General features: G+C 40.3%; 1 protein-coding gene across 1 annotated transcript in view; it reads right to left on the reverse strand.

Annotated features, from left to right (window-relative positions):
- The window catches only part of AKR1D1 (aldo-keto reductase family 1 member D1), a 46,740-nt gene extending 33,166 nt beyond the window's left edge, over nt 1-13,574 (reverse strand). The window contains exons 1-2 of the mRNA XM_017872850.1: nt 13,390-13,574; nt 670-837 (exon numbers count right to left, since the gene is read on the reverse strand). Coding sequence (XP_017728339.1) covers nt 670-837; nt 13,390-13,482 — 261 coding nt within the window. The 5' untranslated portion in view covers nt 13,483-13,574. The remainder of the gene's footprint in view (nt 1-669; nt 838-13,389) is intronic.
- Between the last annotated feature and the right edge of the window lie 7,576 nt (nt 13,575-21,150).

The raw sequence follows: 21,150 nt of genomic DNA on the forward strand, positions 1-21,150 counted from the left end.
AAAAAAAAAAAAAAAAAATCTAAATGCCATTTCTGAGTTAATTACATTTGCTCAAATTCTTTTTTTTTTTTTTTTTGAGATAGGGTCTCGTTCTGTCACTCAGGTTGGAGTGCAGTGATATGAACATGACTCATTGCAGCCTTGACCTCCCTGGCTCAAGCTATCCTCCTGCCTCAACCTCCCAAAAAGCTGGGACTACAGGTGCAAGCTACCATGCCTGGCTAATTTTTGTATTTTTTTTGTTGAGACAGAGTTTTGCCATGTTACCCAGGTTGGTCTTGAACTCCTGAGCTCAAGCAAAACAGCTGCCTCAGCCTCCCAAAGTGAGGATTAGAGGCGTGAGACACTGCACCCAGCCAAATACTTTTTAAAAACCCTCTTTCTCTCCCCCAAATGCTACTCTGCTTACTTCTCCCAAATTAATAAATAATTCATTAATATGATACAAGAATGTTGAAAATCCTATTTTGCATGATTTTGGTTCATTTTAACACTTATCTTTTAAACAAAGAAACAACGCAAACTGTTATTAAGTACTGCACACTCATGAATGCAATTACACACACACACACACACACGCACGCACACACACACACACAAGATGAATAATAAAATGAACACCTGAAACCTTCTCACTGTCCCCAGTGGAGGCTGAAGGCAAGATCTCACCTTTCCACAGTAGAAAATATCTTCCCTCCGCACCTTTCCTTCTGCTATCTTCTCCCTGATGGCCTCCCCAACTTCATGTTCATTTTGGTAGATGTAGGCGCCATCAATATGTCGGTACCCTGTGTCAATAGCAACCTTCACTGATGTTGCACAGGCTCCCTTAGGGGTCTGAAGTGACAAAGAGGTTGGGTTTGGGGAAAAGAGAAATGGTCTTTCCTTTAATCATCATTAATCAGGACATTTTGCATGTACGTTCCTTTACAGCTAGAATGACACATTCCCAATTCCTTGCTGTTGTGATCGGAAGACCGTGTTCAGCAGCAGGAGAAACTGACCTCCCAGGGGCTTCCCCTCCCTCAGTGGGAGACACCATCTGTCCCAGGTCTGCCCTCAGCTTTGTGGCACCAAAAATGTGATTTGGGCTGGGTGCGGTGGCTCACACCTTTAATCCCAGCACTTTGGGAGGCCGAGGCGGGAGGATCACAAGGTCAGGAGATTGAGACCATCCTGGCTAACACAGTGAAACCCCGTCTCTACTAAAAATACAAAAAATTAGCCGGGCGTGGTGGCTGGTGCCTGTAGTCCCAGCTACTCGGGAGGCTGAGGCAGGAGAATTACATGAGCCTGGGAGGTGGAGCTTGCAGTGAGCCAAGATTGTGCCACTGCACTCCAGCCTGGGCAACAGAGCAAGACTCCATCTCAAACAAACAAACAAACAAAATGTGATTTGATCAATATTTCCTGTGACAGGAGAATTCATGGAAGCCTTTTTTATTGGAGGGCACGAGCTGATTGAAGAAGGCTAAATTATAAATCAAAGGTTGGGTAAACAAATTGAGATGTATCCACAGAATGGAATACTCCTCAGTAATAAAAAGGAATGAAGTAGGCCTGCTGTGGTGGCTCACACCTGTAATCCCAGGACTTTGGGAGGCTGAGGCAGGAGGATTGCTTGAGGCCACGAGTTTGAGACCAGCCTGGGCAACAGAGGGAGACTCCATCTATACAAAAATTAAAGTGGCCGGGTGTGGTGGCTCAAGCCTGTAATCCCAGCACTTTGGGAGGCCGAGACGGGCGGATCACGAGGTCAGGAGATCGAGACCATCCTGGCTAACACGGTGAAACCTCGTCTCTACTAAAATACAAAACTAGCTGGGCGAGGTGGCGGGCGCCTGTAGTCCCAGCTACTCGGGAAGCTGAGGCAGGAGAATGGCGTAAATCCGGGAGGCGGAGCTAGCAGTGAGCTGAGATCTGGCCACTGCACTCCAGCCCGGGCCACAGAGCGAGACTCCGCCTCAAAAAAAAAAAAAAAAATTAAAGTAATTAGCTGGGTGTGGTGGCATGCGCCTTTGGTCCCAGTTACTCGGGAGGGTAAGGTAGGGGGATTGCTTGAGCCTGAGAGTTCAAGGCTGCAGTGAGCCATGATCATACCACTGCACCCCAGCCTGGGCAACAGAGACACTGTGTCAAAAAAAAAAAGAAATGTAGCATTGATGACAACACATAGTGTGGATGAATCTCAAAATAATTATACTGAGTGAAAGAAGCCAGCCCAAAAAGAATAAATACTTTAGTTTTTCTCTTCTAGCATTTTATATAATCACAGTCTGTGGTGACAGACATAGATCAGTGATTGCCTGGGGTCGGGAGTCGGGGAAGTATGGGTGGGAGGAGGGATCACAAAGTGGCATGAGGAAGCTTATAGAGTTAATAGATACATTCATTATTGTGATGGTGGTGATGGCCTCACAGATGAATATATGTCAGACTCATCAAATTGTATACTTTAAATATGGACAGTTTATTATATGTCAGTTATGTCTCAATAAAACTGAGGAAAAATATTGTTGAGGAACATTTTATGTTTTAGGATATATTTTAATAAAATTTGGTAGCTACATCTTTGTTCATTTTATTAACTCACATTAAACTTAAGAATGAGCATATCCTGTCCCCTGAACACTGGTTTTTCATTTGCTATGGTTTGATTATTTTTGTCCCCTCCAAAACTCATGTTGAAACTGAATCTCCAAGGTAACAAATGGTGTTGAGAGATGGGGCCTAATGGGAGGAGTTTAGAATTAATGCCACCATAAAAAGGGCTTGTGGGAGTGAGTTCTCCCTCTTCTGTCATGTGAGTAATAATGTCTCTCCCCTCCAGAGAATGCAGCATTCAAGGTGCAGCCTTGGAGGCAGAGAGACTGGGCCCTAACCTGCTGGCATCTTGATCTTGGACTTTCCAGCCTCCAGAACTGTAAGAGAATAAACTTCTGTTCTTTATCAGTTACCCAGTCTCAAGCATTCCGTTACAGCAACACAAAATAGAGTAAGACACCATGTTTCAGATTCCACAGAAATCCCTGTGCCTCGGTTTTGATGGCATTTGAATATGAATGTGTTTCATTTTTGTTACATTTTTTAATGAGAAACAGCAATGAGATTTCCCTGAAGACAAACATCTAGTCTCATCAAATATAATTTTCAAAGCATCTTTTAGAGAGTGTGTTGTGTGACAGGGTTAGTTCTATTTTCTGATTTGTGCTGACTTGGTATTGAAGGTTGATTGTTCTGATCTTGCTCAACAAATGTTGGTCAACTACTTGTGCTTTCTTTAGTGTTCGAACCAAATGCTGGACAAATCACATTGGACATGTGAACTCTGGTCCACAGCTATTGATTTGTTGTAGGCTGAGCGAGAGAATAAATCTGAAATGTATTTCTAGTGACTTTACAGTCCTGGGCAGGAAACAGAAAGCTTTGGGAGCATATATTGTATTTTCCTCCCCCTGCTTCAGTTGAAAGTCGTCACTATAGAGAAGATAAGAGGATACGAAAAATGAACAAACTGGCTACATAGGTGATATTATAAGATTCATAGTCACAAATATCAAATAGCTGGGAAAAGGAGACACACATTCCAGGAATATTAGAAATATTTGTTTGGTTAATTAACAACATGATTAATAGGACTTGGAGAGTAATTGAGTCAAAAGGCCAGAAAAAGCCTGTAAAATGAGATGTTATGAATGACAAGTGTGACAACCAAAGTACAGTGGGAAGGGGAGGTAAGGCATGGTGTCCAGAAATTTACAGGGAAGAAAATAAACATCTACTTTCATTCTCAAGTATCTACATATTATTAGAGACAGGTTCTCTGTCACCCAGGCTGGAGTGCACCGGCACAATTATGGCTCATTGCAGCCTCGGCCTCCTGGGCTCAAGTGATTCTTCCACCTCAGCCTCCCGAGTAAGTGGGACTACAGGCGTGTGCCACCATGCCTGGCTAACATTTTTGTAGAGATGGGGTTTTGCCATGTTGCCCATGCTGGTCTCAAACTCTTGGGCTCAAGCGATCCTCCTGCCTTGGCCTCCCTCTACATATTATTAATATATGAAGCTTAATACTAGATGGTAAATAGAATCTCAGAAACATCACTGAGATTTTATGGGCTGGAACTGATCATTTAAATGAAGAGCTAAAGTACACAATGAAGGGTGCCCCAGACAAATGCATATTAAAGTAGGCGCTTGTATTTTCAAAGATTAACCCAAAAAATTAAGTACAGAGGAGAGCATTTAGGATAAAGAAATTACGGCCAGGGATTGTGGCTCACGCCTGTAATCCCAGCACTTTGAGAGGTCGAGGCAGGCAGATCACCTGAGGTCAGGAGTTCAAGACCAGCCTGGTGAACATGGTGAGACCCCGCTTCTACTAAAAAATACAAAAATTAGCCAGGCGTGGTAGTGGGCACCTGTAATCCCAGCTACTTGGGAGTCTGAGGCAGGAGAATCTCTGGAACCTGGGAGACATAGGTTGCAGTGAGCCGAGATCATGCCACTGCACTCCAGCCTGGGTGACAGAGCATCTCAAAAAAGAGAGAAGGAAGGAAGGAAGGGAGGGAGGGAGGGAGGGAGGGAATGAGGGAGGGAGGAAGGAAAGAAAGAAGGAAAGAGAGAGGTAAAGGCAAGGGCTAAGGCAGGAGTGTAGTCCACCATGGTGCTGCATATTTGGATGATGACTCATTTAACAAGGATTATGGCACAGAAACAAGTTATAGTAGTGAAAATCTTCAATTATTCAGCTATCACCGGGGAGTCTCTTCTAAAAGCTGGATATTTACTTACTGGATATTTACTATTTACTTATTTATTTATATGTTTATATTTATATACTTGCTGAAAAATATTGTCCCTCAGAAGGCAGAAGCAGCAGTGAGATGTATTACTATTTTGTACTTAATTCTAATCAATATGGAGGAACTAGTTGGGACTGTGGACATGAGGACCACACTTTCTAATTCTTTTTTGTTGTTGTTAGACAGAGTCTCGCTCTGTCACCAGGCTGCAGTGCAGTGGTGTGATCTCGACTCACTGCAACCTCTGCCTCCCAGGTTCAAGCAATTCTCCTGCCTCAACCTCCTGAGTAGCTGGGACTCCAGGCACACGCCACCACGCCCAGCTAATTTTTGTACTTTTAGTAGAGACGGGGTTTCACCATGTTGACCAGGATGGTCTCAATCTCTTGACCTTGTGATCTGCCAGCCTCGGCCTTCCAAAGTGCTGGAATTACAGGCATGAGCCACTGCACCTGGCCCACACTTTGTAATTCTTAAATGTGGCACAAAGAAATTCTGCATAAATTCTGACACATTTTTTTAGGAAAACCAGTTTTGAAAAAAAATCAGAAAGATCAAATAGGATACCACATAAATGATATGATAGGAGAATCTAAAATATAAAAATTTGATTCCACAATGAAGGACAATCTCACTGAACAGCAAAACAAAAAAATCCGGTTTCCTAAAATGACTGACAGCATTTCCTTCTACTTAAGAAAATTAAAAATGCTAGATTAGGCCGGCGTGGTGGCACACGCCTATAATCCCAGCACTTTGGGAGACTGAGGTGGGAGGATTGCTTGAGCCCAGGAGTTTGAGAACAGCCTGGGCAACATGGCGAAACCCCATCTCTATAAAAACTACAGAAATTAGCCGGGTCTGGTGACTCGCTTGAGCCTGGGAGGCAGAATTTGCAGGGAGCTGTAATCATGAGAATGCACTTCAGCCTGGGTGACAGAGCAAGACCCTGTCTCCAAAAAAGAAAGAAAAAAAAAGCTAGATTAAAACTTTTAAAAAGTGCTGAAAAGACAGTAGGCGTTTATTAATTCAAACTAAATTTTATGGGAAAGTCTGAATGCAGACATGAGAGGTGTGGGAGATGAAAAAGGAAAGTAAGAAAACTCCCTAAAAGGCTACAGCCACCTCCAGTCCCTGGGAGATTTCATAACCTATGTAACCAGAGTCTGCTGACCAGTTTAATGTGGTCACTGGATAGCAGCAGTGCCTCCAGGGAACCTGGAGCAAACACACACAAATGCTGTCTGAAAGAAAACACTTGTTTTTCACCCTTGACGCATGCTCACAAATACTTTTTTTAAAGTAGTATTAACCTGCACACAGCTGAAGAATTCAGGTACCCCAGAAAACAAAGTTCCATAAAGGAAGACTGGCAGAAACAATTGAGAGCCTAAACAGAACCATAGATCCTAATATTGGAACTATCATTAGAATGACATTGCACCTGTATCTTACACCATACACAAAAAGTCAACTCAAAATGGATTACAGATTTTTAAGGCCAGAAACTGTAAAACTCCTAGAAGAAAACAAGAGAAAGAGCATCCTGACATTGGGGGAGGCGATGATTTCTTGGATATGACACCGAAAGCACAAGAAACAAAAGCAAAAATAGGTTCTCGGGACTACATCAAGCTAAAAAACCTCTGCACAGAAAAGGAAACACTCAACAGAGTTAAAAGGCAACCTATGGAATAGGAGAAAATATTTGCAGGCCGTATACCTCACAAGGGGTTAATATCCAAGATATAATTCAGAAGGAACTTCTACAACTCAATAGCAAAAAAACAAAAACAAAAAACAAACAAACAAACAAAAACCCCAAAGAAAAAACTAACCTGATTAAAAAGTTGGCAAAGGAGTTGGGTGGATATTTCTCCAAAGAAGACATACAAATGGCCAATAGGTATATGAAAAGATACTCAACATCGCTATCCATCTGGGAAATGCAAATCAAATCTACAATTAAATAACACCTCACACCCATTAGGATGACTATTATCAAAAAACTGAAAGATAATTATTGGTGAGGATGTAAAGAAATTACAACTCTTGTACACTGTTGGTGGAAATTTAAAATGGTGCAGCTACTAGAAAACAATATGGAGTTTCCTAAAAAAATTAAAGATATATTAGACCATGTTGGTGAAGAAAAAAATTAAAAATGGAACTACCATATGATCCAGCAATCCTACTTCAGGGTGTATATCCAAAGGAAATAAAATCACTATCTTGAGGAAATATTTGCACTTCCATGGTCACTGTAGCATTGTTCACAACAGGTAAGATATGGAAACAACCAAAATGTTCACTGACAGATGAGCAGGTAAAGAAAATGTGGTACATAAACAGTGTAATATTATTCAGTCTCAAAAAAGAAGGAAATTCTTCTACACGCAACAACATGGATGAACCTGGGGGACATTATACTAAGTGAAATAATTCAGTCACAGAGTAATACCACAATAAAAAATTGGAATTATTAGTCAAAAGTTAAAATAACTATGATTGTTTTTACTAAAGAAATAAACTTGAGGCTGGGCATAGTGGCTTATGCCTATAATCTCAGCACTTTGGGAGGCTGATGCAGGAGGATTGCTTGATGCTAGGGGTTTGAGACTGGCCTGGGCAACATGGTAAGACCCTGTCTTACAATAAAATAGTAAAATAAAATAAAAGCAAAAATTAGAAAATTATCCAGGCATGGTGACGTACAGCTGTCTGTACTCCTAGCTACTCGAGAGGCGGTGGCAGGAGGATTGCTTGAGCCCAGGAGTTGAGATCTTCAGTGAGCTACGACTGCACCACTGTGGTCCAGCCTGGGTGACAGAAGACCCTCATGTCTATTAAAAAAAAAAAAATTAAATTTAAAAACAAAGAAATAAATGTGAAAATCTCTGTAGAGGACAGAAAAATATGAAAAGTACCCTAGAAGATTCAGGAAAGAATCAAACACAGCAATTCTATAAACAAAACAAACAAACAAAAATCTGGTAAGACATCTAAAATTAAATGGATGCATCAGTAGCATATCGGACATGGCAAGAAGGAATTAGGTAGATGGAAGAAGGTAAATCAGCAGAAATGATCCAGCACTGCTCCTCCATGTTAATGTCCAGCATTCCCTGTGTCCTTTGAAAACGACGCAGAAGCTGCTGCCTTGGAACATGTGCTCCAGGCAGGATCTACCTGCATATTGCCTCCTAGTCATCAGACCAATAATTAGTTGTTCCAGGAGGGAGTTTCCAGTGAATATCACTTGGTAGGGAGGCTAATTTCACAGCCATGGAGTCACGTTAGAATATATCCTTCTAAATATAAAAGATAGGAGTTCTTGCCGGGCGTGGTGGCTCACGCCTGTAATCCCAGCACTTTGGGAGGCCGAGGGGGGTGAATCACCTGAGGTTGGGAGTTAGAGACCAGCCTGATCAACAGGGAGAAACCCCATCTCCACTAAAAATACAAAAATTAGCTGGGTGTCGTGGTGCACACCTGTAGTACCAGCTACTCAGGAGGCTGAGGCAGGAGAATCGCTTGAACCCGGGAAGTGGAAGTTTTGGTGAGCCGAGATCGATCGCACCATTGCACTCCAGCCTAGGCAACAAGAGCAAAAGTCTGTCTCAAAAAAAAAAGGTAGGAGTTCCTTTTATATTTTGGATATTATCCCTTTTGAGATCTCCAGGCTGAATAAAGGAAGAGGGTGATACACTGAGGGAACGGCACACCGAGACACCACGTGCAATGCAGGTGGAGAGCAGGTGTGAGAGTGGATCTTGGGGTGCAGCATTAAGAGGAAGGTGGAATTTCAAGTTGGATAAAGGAGAGTTTATTGATATGGAAACACTATCCTGTGATACCTCGCTTAACACCTCAGGAAACAGTGGTAACACACTGCCAGCGTAACTCTTGAAATCTTGGAAAAAGTGAGATCCACATACATGAAGTAGACATTCCAGAAATACCATGGCAGATGGTCAAAAGAGGGCTCAGGAAGCTCAGAGAAGGGAGCCCACTACAGTGGATATACTACGTAAGGCCGGAAACCCACGGATGATCTATGTTTTGCAGCAGGGCCCAGACAACACTCCTTTTACCAGAGAGATAGCAATGCTTTAGCGACAAAAACACCAGAGTTGTTGAGCTCAATTACAGCTGTCCTCTGTAGACAAGGCAGACTGTGTGAGATGTTGAAAAACTAGGTTTAATAAAAAAAAATTAGGGCCCAGGTGTGGTGGCCCAGACCTCTGACTTCAGCACTTCAGGAGACCAAGACAGGAGGATTGCTTGAGCCCAGGAGTTCAAGACCAGCCTGGGCAACATAGTGAGATCCTGTCCTTGTTTTTAAAGCTAGGAATGATGGAATTTTAAAATAATAGAGGCTACATGGTAGTACTAACTTCAGAAGTGAAGTGGGCACTGTTATCAAAATGAGTGGTATCCAAAGAGCATGACCTGCAGAGATGCTTTGCAGAGATGGTTAATTAGACATGAAATCCCCAGAGTTTTCAGGCAACATACAGGATGCTCAGTTAAATTTGAAATTCAAACGGGCAAGACATTTTTGTATATGCACATTCCAAATATTAAATGGGATGGAACATACTCATATTTAAAAATGATTCATTGTTCATCTGAAGTTCAAATTTACTTGGACATCTTATATTTTTACTTGCTAAACATGGCAAACCTACCCTAAAGACAAGTTAGATAGGCAGCCAACAAGTGTATTGCATCATTTACAGAAACCAAAGCAGTCTGCATGGATTATTGGGCTGGGCATGGTGGCTCATGCCTATAATCCCAGCAATTTTGAAGGCCAAGGTGGGAGAGTCGCTTGAGTCCAGGAGTTTCAGACCATCCTGGGCAACATAGAAATACCTCGTTTCTATTAAGAATTTTTTAAAAAATGGATTACTGGAAGGCCGATGGAAGTTCTTTCAAGATAAAGTCATAGGTATGGCTGTATACTAGGAAAAGCATTAAGAAGGAAGCACACTACCTAGAAGGCGCCCTCAGGCTCCATAGGCAGCATATTCCATACTTGCAGTACTATTCCTACCCATTTATTGAGTGACATGAATACACCAGGTTTCAGTAGGCCCAGAATGGGGAAGGGCTCAGCAGAAGTCTAGACTTTACCACAAGCATCCCTGCCACTTGGGCCATATGACCCAGCAGGCCCTATTGTTTACATGTAGCATGGAATTTATGGCAAGCCTCAGTTGGAGAATTACAAGGTAAGCCTGTAGGGTTCTGGAGCAAGTCATGCCATCTACATTGATGACATTGCTGCTGAGTCCTGTAGAGATAGTGTATCTGGCCATGGGCCGTGATGTGACTGTGTGGCCAGAGCTGCCCATTATGAGCTGGGTTATATAAAATCCACTACAACGTAAGTTTGGGTGGGTCAGTGGAAATCCATTGTAAGATATAATTGGCACATTTGTGATTGGACACAAGTTGGACAAGACAGCATGCCATCCAGATGTCATCCAAAATCTGAATGAGTTGCCGTTGCTTACAAATTAATAATTACTTTACAGTGTTCTCCAAAAAGTGTTACAAGACTGGCCAACAACTGGATTATTATTCATGATGATTGTCTGTACTGGAGGACAAGCTGCCACCCTCTTGTAGTGTGATCTCTACTGTGTCCTCAATAATAGTCCCCCGAGTGTCAGTTGCTTGTGTTTTTTCTTTTTTTTTGTAGAAATAAAGAGGAAAATAAAGCATTGCTTGCACTCATGTCTAGTATCAAAGTGGGGAAGTAGGACAAAATGGATAAATAGGGTTAACTCTCTGAAACCATTCATTTATGCTTTCTGCCTGGCCCCTGGTCGCCTTAGGTAGAGCTTATGAGACCTTCACCCTGTCCTCAGCTTAAAACCAGATCTGAAAAAATTACTTGGTGTAAGAGCAAGGCTTTTCTTTCCCCAGGTGAAACAAATCTCCCTGCGGGATCAGAAGAGGGGAATTAGATGGGCATTGGGGAGAAAGTAAGGAATGTTTAGGGCTGGGTGTCATAGCTCATGCCTGTAATCCCAGCACTTTGGGAGGCTGAGGCAGGCGGATCACTTAAGCCCAGGAGTTCGAGACCAGCCTGGGCAACATGGCAAAAACCTGCCTCTAATAAAAATAAAATAAATAAAATAAAAGGAATGTTTAAAGGATGGCACATTCCTGAGAAATGGGTTCTGAGCCCTGCACCCCCACCTCCCTCTGCTCAGGGGCAAAAATGTAGTGGGTGTTTTAGGCTTCTCCTGGGTACTCACCAAGAGCTTGGATTGCACTTCTCCTTTGCCCCATGGCTCATTCAGATTCTGAAAACTTGCTGCAACTACAGCAGTCTCAACCAGAGCCACTCAGGAAGGAATATTCCCCCACCTAACTTTCTAGGCCATGCCTTCTCTGTAGCTTGTACCCCATAATTAGACTTGCCCATCATTTCTTTCATCTTTGAACAATAGTTATCTCCTGTAAGGGACTTACATGGGGGAGATATAACAAATGATAGAGAATATAGTTTTGAGAATCTCTGCATATATGTGGTTGGAGCCAAGATTATGAATGAGATCATAAAGAGACATTGTACAAAGAAAGAAGAGAAAGGGGCCAAGGATCAAACTCATATTAATTGTTCCAAGAGTAATTTTCAATTGCATTACCAAAAACAAGGGAGGTGGGCAGTTGAAGTGGAATGTGGGATTGTGATCCAAGTTTTAACTACTCTTGCTATGGGTAGTTTATTTCTCCTCATCTGCCTTCCATTCTCTGTGCTACAACCTGAGTTTTAGCTTTCAAAAACACAGATCTAGTGATGCTCTCTCTTTGCTTCTAAACTTCGATGATGTCTCATTACTATAGAATGAAGTTCCAACTCCTAGCTGAGCATAGTGGCTCATGCCTGTAATTCCAGCACTTTGGGAAACTGAGGCAGGTGGATTGCTGGAACCCAGGAGTTCAAGACCAGCCTGGGCAATATGATGAAACCCCTTCTCTACAAAAAATACAAAAATTAGCTGGGCATGGTGGCGCCTGCCTGTGGTCCCGGCTACTTAGGAGGTTGAGTCAGGATGATCGCTTGAGTCTGGGAGGCAGAGGTTGCAGTAAGCCAAGATTGCATCATTGCACTCCAGCCTCGGTGACAGAGTAAGACCCTGCCTCAAACAAACAAACAAACAAAGTTCCAACTCCTTAGCATGGTGTTCAAGGTCCTTGGCAATCCAACAGAGTTCCAACTCCTTGGCACAGTGTTTAAGGTCCTTGGTAATCCCTGTCTTAATCTGCATTTTCAGATTCAGCTACCATCACCATTAACTCCCTGTGCCAGGCACTATGGGCTTGGCATTCCCTGGATATATCATATATCCTTCTCTGTCTAAATAAAATGTTTCTATACTTCTTATTGCCAAAAATGTCCTGCTTTAGGTGTGCTTCTCTGTCTGGTACATTCATGCTCAACTTCAAATAGTTCATTCATACATGACCACTCAAATTTCGGTAGCATTTGTACACATGTCACTGTTTATTCTCGTAATCAGCACTAAATGTTGAACTGCAACAAGGAAAAGATATTCTCATAAGCTGAAACTTTACTGTTTTAAAGGAAGCCCGTTTCAATCTTCATGGTCAAATTTAATTATTTCCATTTCTATGCTAATACGGTTTGGCTGTGTCCCCATCCAAATCTCATCTTGAATTGTAGTTCCCGTTATCCCCACATGTTATGGGAGGGACCCAGTGAGAGGTAATTGAATCATGGAGGAGGTTACTTGCATGCTGTTCTCAGGATAGTGAATAAGTTCTCATGACATTTGATGGTTTTATAAGGGGCTTTTCCACTTTGGCTCAGCACTTCTTCTTGCTTCCATCTTATGAAAAAGGACATGTTTTCTTCCCCTTCTGCTATGATTGTAAGTTTCTTGAGGCATCCCCAGCCGTGCTGAACTCTGAGTCAATTAAACCTCTTTCCTTTACAAATTACCCAGTCTCTAGGGTATGTCTTTAATAGCAGCATGAGAATTGACTAATACATATGCTTTCAGAGACTCTTTACAAAGGGTTCTAGAATAGCATTGATCCTTATCTTTGTCATTCTACAATTAGTTGTAAAGAATCTGCCCCATCTATTTGATTTTTAATCCCTGGATAACACAGACATTGTTTTTCTCATATATGACACTTCTATCACCTAGTGCTTAGTGCATGGCAAGTATTCACTAGGTGTTTGTTAGACTGAACTAAAAATTATCTAATATTTTAAAAAACACAAGTCATAAACACACAAATTTCATGTGACTCAGTTCACTCTAGTAATCAGCATTTAGCTGAATTTCAGTAAAAGAAGCAGAAAGTTCTCCTTCTCTAATCCAAACTAATTTTTAATCATGAATTGATTTAGTTTAACCTTTGGCTCAATACCTATTCAGTAAATAGTAGTTCTTTCATTATTACAAATTGAGGTTGCTTCCATTACTACAAAAAGTAAGTCAATGAGATCTGCTTAAAATAAATTGCAGATCATGCTATAGGCAAATGTTAAAAGAAACAAACAAGCAAACAAAGAGAGAAAAGATAAGCTTACTGATTTAGGCTCTGAGTAGGTACCAAGTCCGATGATGGGAATGCTGTTTCCATCACTTAGAGGTATGCGGTGACTTGCAGCACTGAGATCCATTGTGGAGAAAGAATCCGATTATAGGAGTGATTCTGAACACCACAGAGAGTCTTTTTAAAAAGGTGTCCTAGGGCCTATTCAATCAAAGAAAGGAAGGCCAGAGGGAGGAGCAGAGGGAAGGGAGATTAACACACCTATTTCTCAACCTGTTTTTTTTTCCAGGTTGTCCTGGAAATCCTAAGCATGGTTGTCCTTTGAACTTCATCAGAGGCTTGTAAAACATAACCTATTGAGAGCTTATGCTTACTTCTTCACAACAAAATATTGAAAGAAACAAAAAGAAGCAAATCTATCTGGCCTCTATCAGTTAGGATGCTTTTGTTGGCAAATAAGAGACTGATATAGTTTGGCTGCATCCCCAACCAGATCTCATCTTGAATTGTAGCTCCAATAATCCCCAGCATCATGGGAGGGACTTGGTGGGAGGTAATTGAATCATGAGGGCATGTGTTTCCCATGCTGTTCTTGTGATAGTGAATAAGTCTCATAAGATCGGATGGTTTTATGAAGGACAGTTCCCCTGCACATGCTCTCTTGCCTCCTGCCATGTAAGACATGCCTTTGCTCCTCCTTCACCTTCTGCCATGATTGTGAGGCCTCCCCAGCCATGTGGAACTGTGAGTCCATTAAATCTCTTTTTCTTTATAAATTACCCAGTCTCGGTTGTCTTTATCAGCAGTGTGAGAACAAACTAATACACAGATCTATCTTAAATTCTCTTAAACTGTAATGGAAATTTATTGGTTCATATTCCTCAAATTCTGGCAGTAGGGCTAGCTTCAGGGGAGACTAGACGTTTTCTAGGACTTCCTAGGAGATTTGGATGCAGCAGGACTGGAAAGGGATCTAGGATCTTTATCATAGGTTAAGCTTATCACCAGTTAAACTGGACTAGAGGAACAATAATATGGCCAGGACCAATTTCTCACTTCTCGTTCTTCTCTCTGCCTTCTTGTTCTCTCAGGAAACTCTCTCTCTCTCTCAGTTCCCTTAACATTGAAAAGTATTTACTGACTGTCCTTGGAGTGACAAGGTTTCAGTTTCAAACAACAAAAAAGAGATGTTACTTTCTTAATAGCTCAAACAGTAGTCCCAAAATTGAAACTTATTGGCCTTGATTGCCTTTCTTGGTTCGTGGATCCATCACAAAAATCAATCACAGTGGCCAAAAGAAATAAAAGACATTTCTTTAAAAGAGTTAGAAGCCATTTCTAAATTTGGAGTTGGGGGTTGAAGGAGTGCAGGAAATTCCACCCCAGCATATGGCTTCCTGGTATAATGAAGATTTTGAAGTAAAGACCCTTAGAGATCAACAGACTCTGGAAAAGACTTTCCCCTGTCTACATAAAGATAGGATGGACCCACCAAGGAGAACAATTGTTCTTTTTCCCCTCCCTGTTATCTCATGATCCATTACAAAAAAAGAAGACCAAGAACATGTTGGGAGTCAGAAACTGATACCCCAAAATATGGCACTTTGACATACCAAACTGGAAAAGCCTCAAGGTCTCTCTGACCTCTACTCCCCACCACCTCTCCCAAAGTGAAGTTCCTTTATCTGCCTAAGATCCAGACCCACCAAAAGGAACAATTCTTTTTTCTTCCTCTCCCTGTAAGACAAAGAATGTAACCCCTCCTGAACAAACCCTTTCACAAGGTAATGTACAAGGTAATCTCTACTCCTTGATCCATTCATTCTCCCTAGTGATCCCCTCAACAGAATTCCTCTTTTCCCCTCTCCCATAACCTGATTTGCCAGTAAATAAGCTTCTAAACCCCATTGTGTGTGGGGAATCACTCTGTGGTTCTCCCTGTGTAAACATATAGTTAAATAAAATTATATACCTTTTCTCCAATTAATCTGCCTTTTGTGAGTTGATTTTTCAGTGAAACTTCAGAAGGCAAAGAGGAAGTTTCCCTGGCCTGTATACTTCACAGGTCACTGAGTCCACAATGGTTAAAATGTCCTGAAGTTGAAACTGGCCAAATTGTCCCATATTTATGGATTTTTGAATAAACATCGAAATGGGCCCTCTGTTTTAAAACTTGAAACTTATGTCTTAATTGAGTTTTTTCCTCAGGAAACTGACCCTCAGGCAAGGGACCTAAACTCACTAGATCACCACATCCAGATACTGAGACACCAAACACCTCATTCATCAGGACTGCTTCCTTATCCCTCCCTAATTTCTTTTCCCCACCTTCCCTGCTGTGTAAACAGACCGATTTTGGTCAGTCAGGGAGACAGATTTGAGACTGAACTCCCATTCTCCTTGGCTGCAGGACTAGATTAAAGCCTTCTTCTCTGGCAATCCTTGTTGACTCAGTGATTGGCATTCTGTGCAGGGAGCAGCACAATCTTGACTGAACTCCTGGTGTTTCAACAATAAAGTTTGTCTATAATTGACTTGCCCTCTCTCCAAGAGTCATTCTTGCTTATGTACACGTTAACACATAACATATATATAACATGTTCAGTATTCACATTAACAGCAGACACAGTAATTTAAACTAGGCTGTGGCAATGTGGAACATGGCAGTGATGGTCTTCAATATCATTTTTAAATTGATAAATGCTTACTGTGCACCTTTGTGTGGTAAAATGTTGATTAGCATGTGTTTATTTTTATTATTACTGATTTTTTGCTATTTAGTTCTATGCATTTTAACACATATATAGATTTTTGTAACCACCACCACAATTGGGATACTGAAAAGTGCTATAACCCGAAGAACTCTATCCTATCACACACTCCCCTATCCCTTAATCCGTAGAAATCACTGTTTTCAATCACCATAGTTTTATTTTTTGAAATTATCATAAAAATTGAATCAGTACCATTTTGCCTCCCCAGTAGCAATGCAGTTGAATTGCAGTTGTCCTGCATCCTGACATCACTTAGTATTTTTTATTTTAGCCTTCTAGTAAATTTATTGTGTTATTTCATTGTTATTTTTATTTGCATTTCCCATGTGGTTGATGATGTTGAACTCATTTTCTTTTTTTCTTTTTTTGGTTTTAGAGATGAAATTATTTATGTTTAGCAGGGAAGGAACACCATAGCCTAGTGGTAGAAACTAGGCCACTGTCCGCTGATAGATATCAGGACAGACAAAGTCAGACTGTGGGACAATAATCTTCGATATTCAAGTCCTTCGCATTGTCAGGATCCTGCTGATTGGACTATCTGGGAAAGGTTGCCTCTAGGCTGGACACATGCCAGTTCCTTCTGAGCCTTCTCAGGTTGGTGCAAAAGTAATTGTGGTTTTTGCTATTACTTTTAAATGGGAAAAACCACAATTACTTTTGCACCAACCAAATATTATAGAATGAGTGTTTGCATCATGTGATGTAAAAGTGGTTACACAGTAACACTGAAGAATCTAGACAGGATGCATTGAACAACTGTGATAAAGGCACTTGCCAGAGAAAGAAATTATTATGACTTTGGCAAAAGACTGTTCATCCAGTGGACTAGATAACCAAACCCAGATCTCATAAATGCGCTAAAAAATTCCAGCAGAGTCTATTCTTGTACAAATGTATTTGCACCAAGGTATGTTTGTTCTGGCATAAACTCCCTCTTGGTTAGCGAAGAGGAAATCAAGATGAAATATGTTATTATCCATTCAGACTTTGCATCATCAATTTAAACTGTTGAATGGGTTTCCAGTGGCAGTGTACACATAAGAAATAGTATTTTGGTAGGGCATGGACTCAAAGGAGAGTATAAACATTACATATCTTAGAAAGAGAGAGCTAATCATTGGACCCTAATGGTGGACATATTTTCTGAGTGAAGTTAAATAATTCCTTCAGGATACAGTGACTCTGAAGCAAGCAACTGACCATTGCAGAGAGTAGAGCGGAGTTCCTGGGTTTAGTTAATGATCTAATAAGAAGTATTTTGTAATGTGGAGGTAAAGTCCAATTTTTACAAGGATTTACAAGGATTATGTTTCCCCCAGTAGGGTCAAATGGATATTGGTTCACCAATCAGATTTATAGCAGTGACTAAGGTCTGAGAAAAATGTACAAGAATGTTTTCTCTCTCTTGAAATGCCACAAAAAAAAGACCACAGAGGCTTAGAAGTTAAAAAAAAAAATGTACAAAACAGACTGAGAACTCTTGACCCAGTCACTGGACAGCTTCAACATATGCTATTAGGCAAGATCCAGAGTAAAAAAAATCCAAAGGAAAAGGGTATTAAATTATCTTAAAATGAATCTTGTTCCAGAGATTTTAGTAAAAGCTATCTAGTTTACATAATCATTAGCTTCAACGGAGGGGTTTGAATCAACTGTTACTTTAGGGGATTGTCTGCTTCTGGTAGAGTTCAAAGAATTCTCAGCTTGAGGTCTACCAGTGAAATGGAAGGCCCCTGATCTAGGAAAAATGGTGTATGTCTCTTGAACTGAAAATATGAATGCACGGATTACTATCTTAGAGTTTCACCACAGTGTTAGTTAGTAACAGTACCTGATACAGTCCTGTTAGTCGAAGCTCAAGGCAAGTTTTCCTTTGCTTTCTCTTCCAGAAGACAAAAATCTCCAGGTTTCAGGCTCAAAGGTTGTGTAAATGGTTACTTTGAAAAGGCAGCTTGTATCTGTTTAATGATAAGATACAGTATTTAGTTATGTCAACTTGCAGTGGGGCAAAGACTAGGATCAGATCAAAATTCTGAAATGCCTGGCATGGTCTGTTATTAACTCTTAAGGGGAGAGCCTATGTCATGAAGATAAATGGAATACTGTAGGAACTGACATGTAAGTTCCAGTGACTCTTAGAACTTTGACAATTTTTAGTTTTAGTAATCCTTTATTTTCTCTACATTTTCCTGAAGATTGGGTATAAGAACAATAAAGCTTTTGAGTAAAAGGCAAAGCATTCAAATTCTTTAATGATGGTCTGGCAAGAAAAAGTCTCAATCCATCCTAAAAGTAAGTAAAGAATGACCAAAGCTTACTGGGAAATGCTGATTGGACCAATAATTGCTCTTTCATTTTATGCTTATGAAACCTCAGCTTCAGCTGAGGTCAGTTAACTCAGTTATCTGAAGTGAACTGACTTTTGAGAAAGGCTCATATGCCAAGAGTGAATTCGAATCAGTAATAGCATAGCTTGCCTGACAATCTCCAGCTTTTATGTTTAAGTGTGAACTACTAATGAATATAATTCAATTAGGGTTATCAAAAGGTGCATTAATTATTTTGATCAAGTGTTTGATTCCTGAAGGGATCCATAGGACCCAGTTTGTACTTTATTACAGGCAACAAATACAGCAATAGCAGAAGAAGAAAATGCACTGGGAGTGTCTAGAGATCTCAGGTGCAGACTTTCTTACTTTTACACCACATGGTTGTTCTGATTATGCTTCGCCTTCAGGTATTAAAACACCGGTGACCTGTGTGAGCACCTTGGTACCAGAAAGCCCAAAGCCTGCTCAAGAAGGGTGTCTCTTACAGTGAGCTAGTTGCATAGACATATTCCAATATGTGACCAGACTTAGTCCTTCAAGCGCCACCAAAACCAGGTGGAAATTATAAATACAATTATTAATACTAAATATTGCTGACAGGTGGGTACATGCTACTCTGAAAATAACTCACAGATCCATGGTTATATAATATCATTTACCTTTAATTAATACATATTTAGTTAATACATTCCCTAGTATTGACAAGAGTCGATGTCATTCTCCAGGCAGTTCTGGAGATAAGCATTTGTCCTTATCTCCAAATAAAGTCAATAGAGGTTAACCCATGCCATACAAAAGGAATATACAAAGGCCTGTATAGGAGAACAGACTGAGAACTCTTGACCCAGTCACTGGAGAACTTCAAAATATACTATTAGGCAAGTTCCATAGTAAAAAAAATCCAAAGGAAAAGTGTATTAAATTATCTTAAAGTTAATCTTGTTCCAGAGATTTTAGTAAAATCTATCTAGTTTACATAATCATTAGCTTCAATGGAGGGTTTTGAATCAACTGTTACTTGAGGGGATTGTCTGCTTCTGGTAAAGTTCAAAGAATTCTCAGCCTGAGGTCTACCAGTGAAATGGAAGTCCCTTTCCATTATAGGACATGATCATTTCCTAATACAGGTTAAATAATCAAGGCATTTTTCTTGCTTGAGTAGGGAAGGAGAGTTGTTGTGTCCAAGGTACTAAAGCTGTGGATAGTTATATGTGAAGGAGTGACAACCAATGATGCCATAATCTATCTCCAAGGCATTTAATTTATCCCATGAAGTACATTGTTTACAATTGATAAGAATATTTACATCTAAAATACTGGGAAAAAAGTCTTTTAATAGTTATTTTGGCAGTTATTACTATGTAACTGTTATTAATAACTATTACTATATAACTATTATATACCTATTTAAACATAGGTATATTTCTTTTATCCTGAAAAGCACAAAATTGATGGGTACATATTTGTATTAATGTATTTTACTTATACATAATTAATCTGGAAAGATGAACTTTTGCTGTGATTTATCAAGCTACCCCCACCTTTCATCTTAAATTTTGCACAGTAGTTTCAAATTGGTGAAAATTTGAAGAATGACAAATCTGATTATTTTTACTTATTTTAAAATAAATCTTTGTGGTACCTAGTGAACCCTTTGAGAAATTTAATGATAGCTTAGTCAGAAAAAGACATCTTAACTGAAAAGATTTTCCAAGCTGAGACATCCGTGAGTACTCACTGGACTCCAGAGTATAGTGATGCAATGCTGTGATTTACAGAGGAAAGACAGAGTGCAGCAGAAGAGTTCAGGCAAGCATTAGGGGTCGGAGAGATGGCATCCCAGGCTAAGCTTCCCAGCATCTGTATTCACATGCAGCACACCAAGTTTCCAGGTTGAACCACCAAGATCTGTGTGAGGAATACATTAGCTTAGACTAGAACTCAAAATCAAGCTTACCAGCAGGAATTTTTCTCTCTTGACCCACATAATCAAGTCTAGCTAACTTAGCTGGTTTGACCAGTTGCACGTCATCAGTAAAGAAATTGACCTTGGGGTGCGGAATCACCAGGGGAGCTTTACTCTTTAATCAGCATAGCATAAAACTGCCCTTATCTTGTCTGAGTGTCAAAATGTCATCCAGGGGACCTAGAGACAAAGAGTTTACAGGTGGAAAGTCCAGCTGTAAATTAACTCCATTGTCCATATCCTCTTATTTTTCTGAATTTGGGGCCTAAATTTGGGGAATGCAAAATGAAGAGTTTTCAGAGAAGAAGAGATATAAAACATGAGACAGTCTCTAGAGGTAAGCAATAGTTATCCTAATGTTTGTTCTCTCCAGACAATATTTGAAAACATACCATAACCATAAGAAGAAACAATAATTAGTAGAAACTTTTAATTCTTTTAAGCTGTGAGGGTTTTGTTTTGTTAAAACGATTTAAAAGCATGTCCAAAGGAATGAGGGCTAATAGAATATTATAGTGCTAAAAAAGGTACATCTGTGACAAAAAAATAACTGAGTTATTTTACAGAAAAGCACAAATTATAATTTTCTCCTTTTGGTTCACTATTCATGTAACAAATTGTAGTAAATCATTTACTAATACTGCTCTATGTGTAAGAATTTAGACATGAGAGATACATAATATACAAACAGATGAGAAAATAAAGATTAACTTTAATCTTAA

The sequence above is a fragment of the Rhinopithecus bieti genome, unplaced genomic scaffold (assembly GCF_001698545.2).
Source record: "Rhinopithecus bieti isolate Rb0 unplaced genomic scaffold, ASM169854v2 scaffold_7969, whole genome shotgun sequence".
Lineage (NCBI taxonomy): Eukaryota > Metazoa > Chordata > Mammalia > Primates > Cercopithecidae > Rhinopithecus > Rhinopithecus bieti.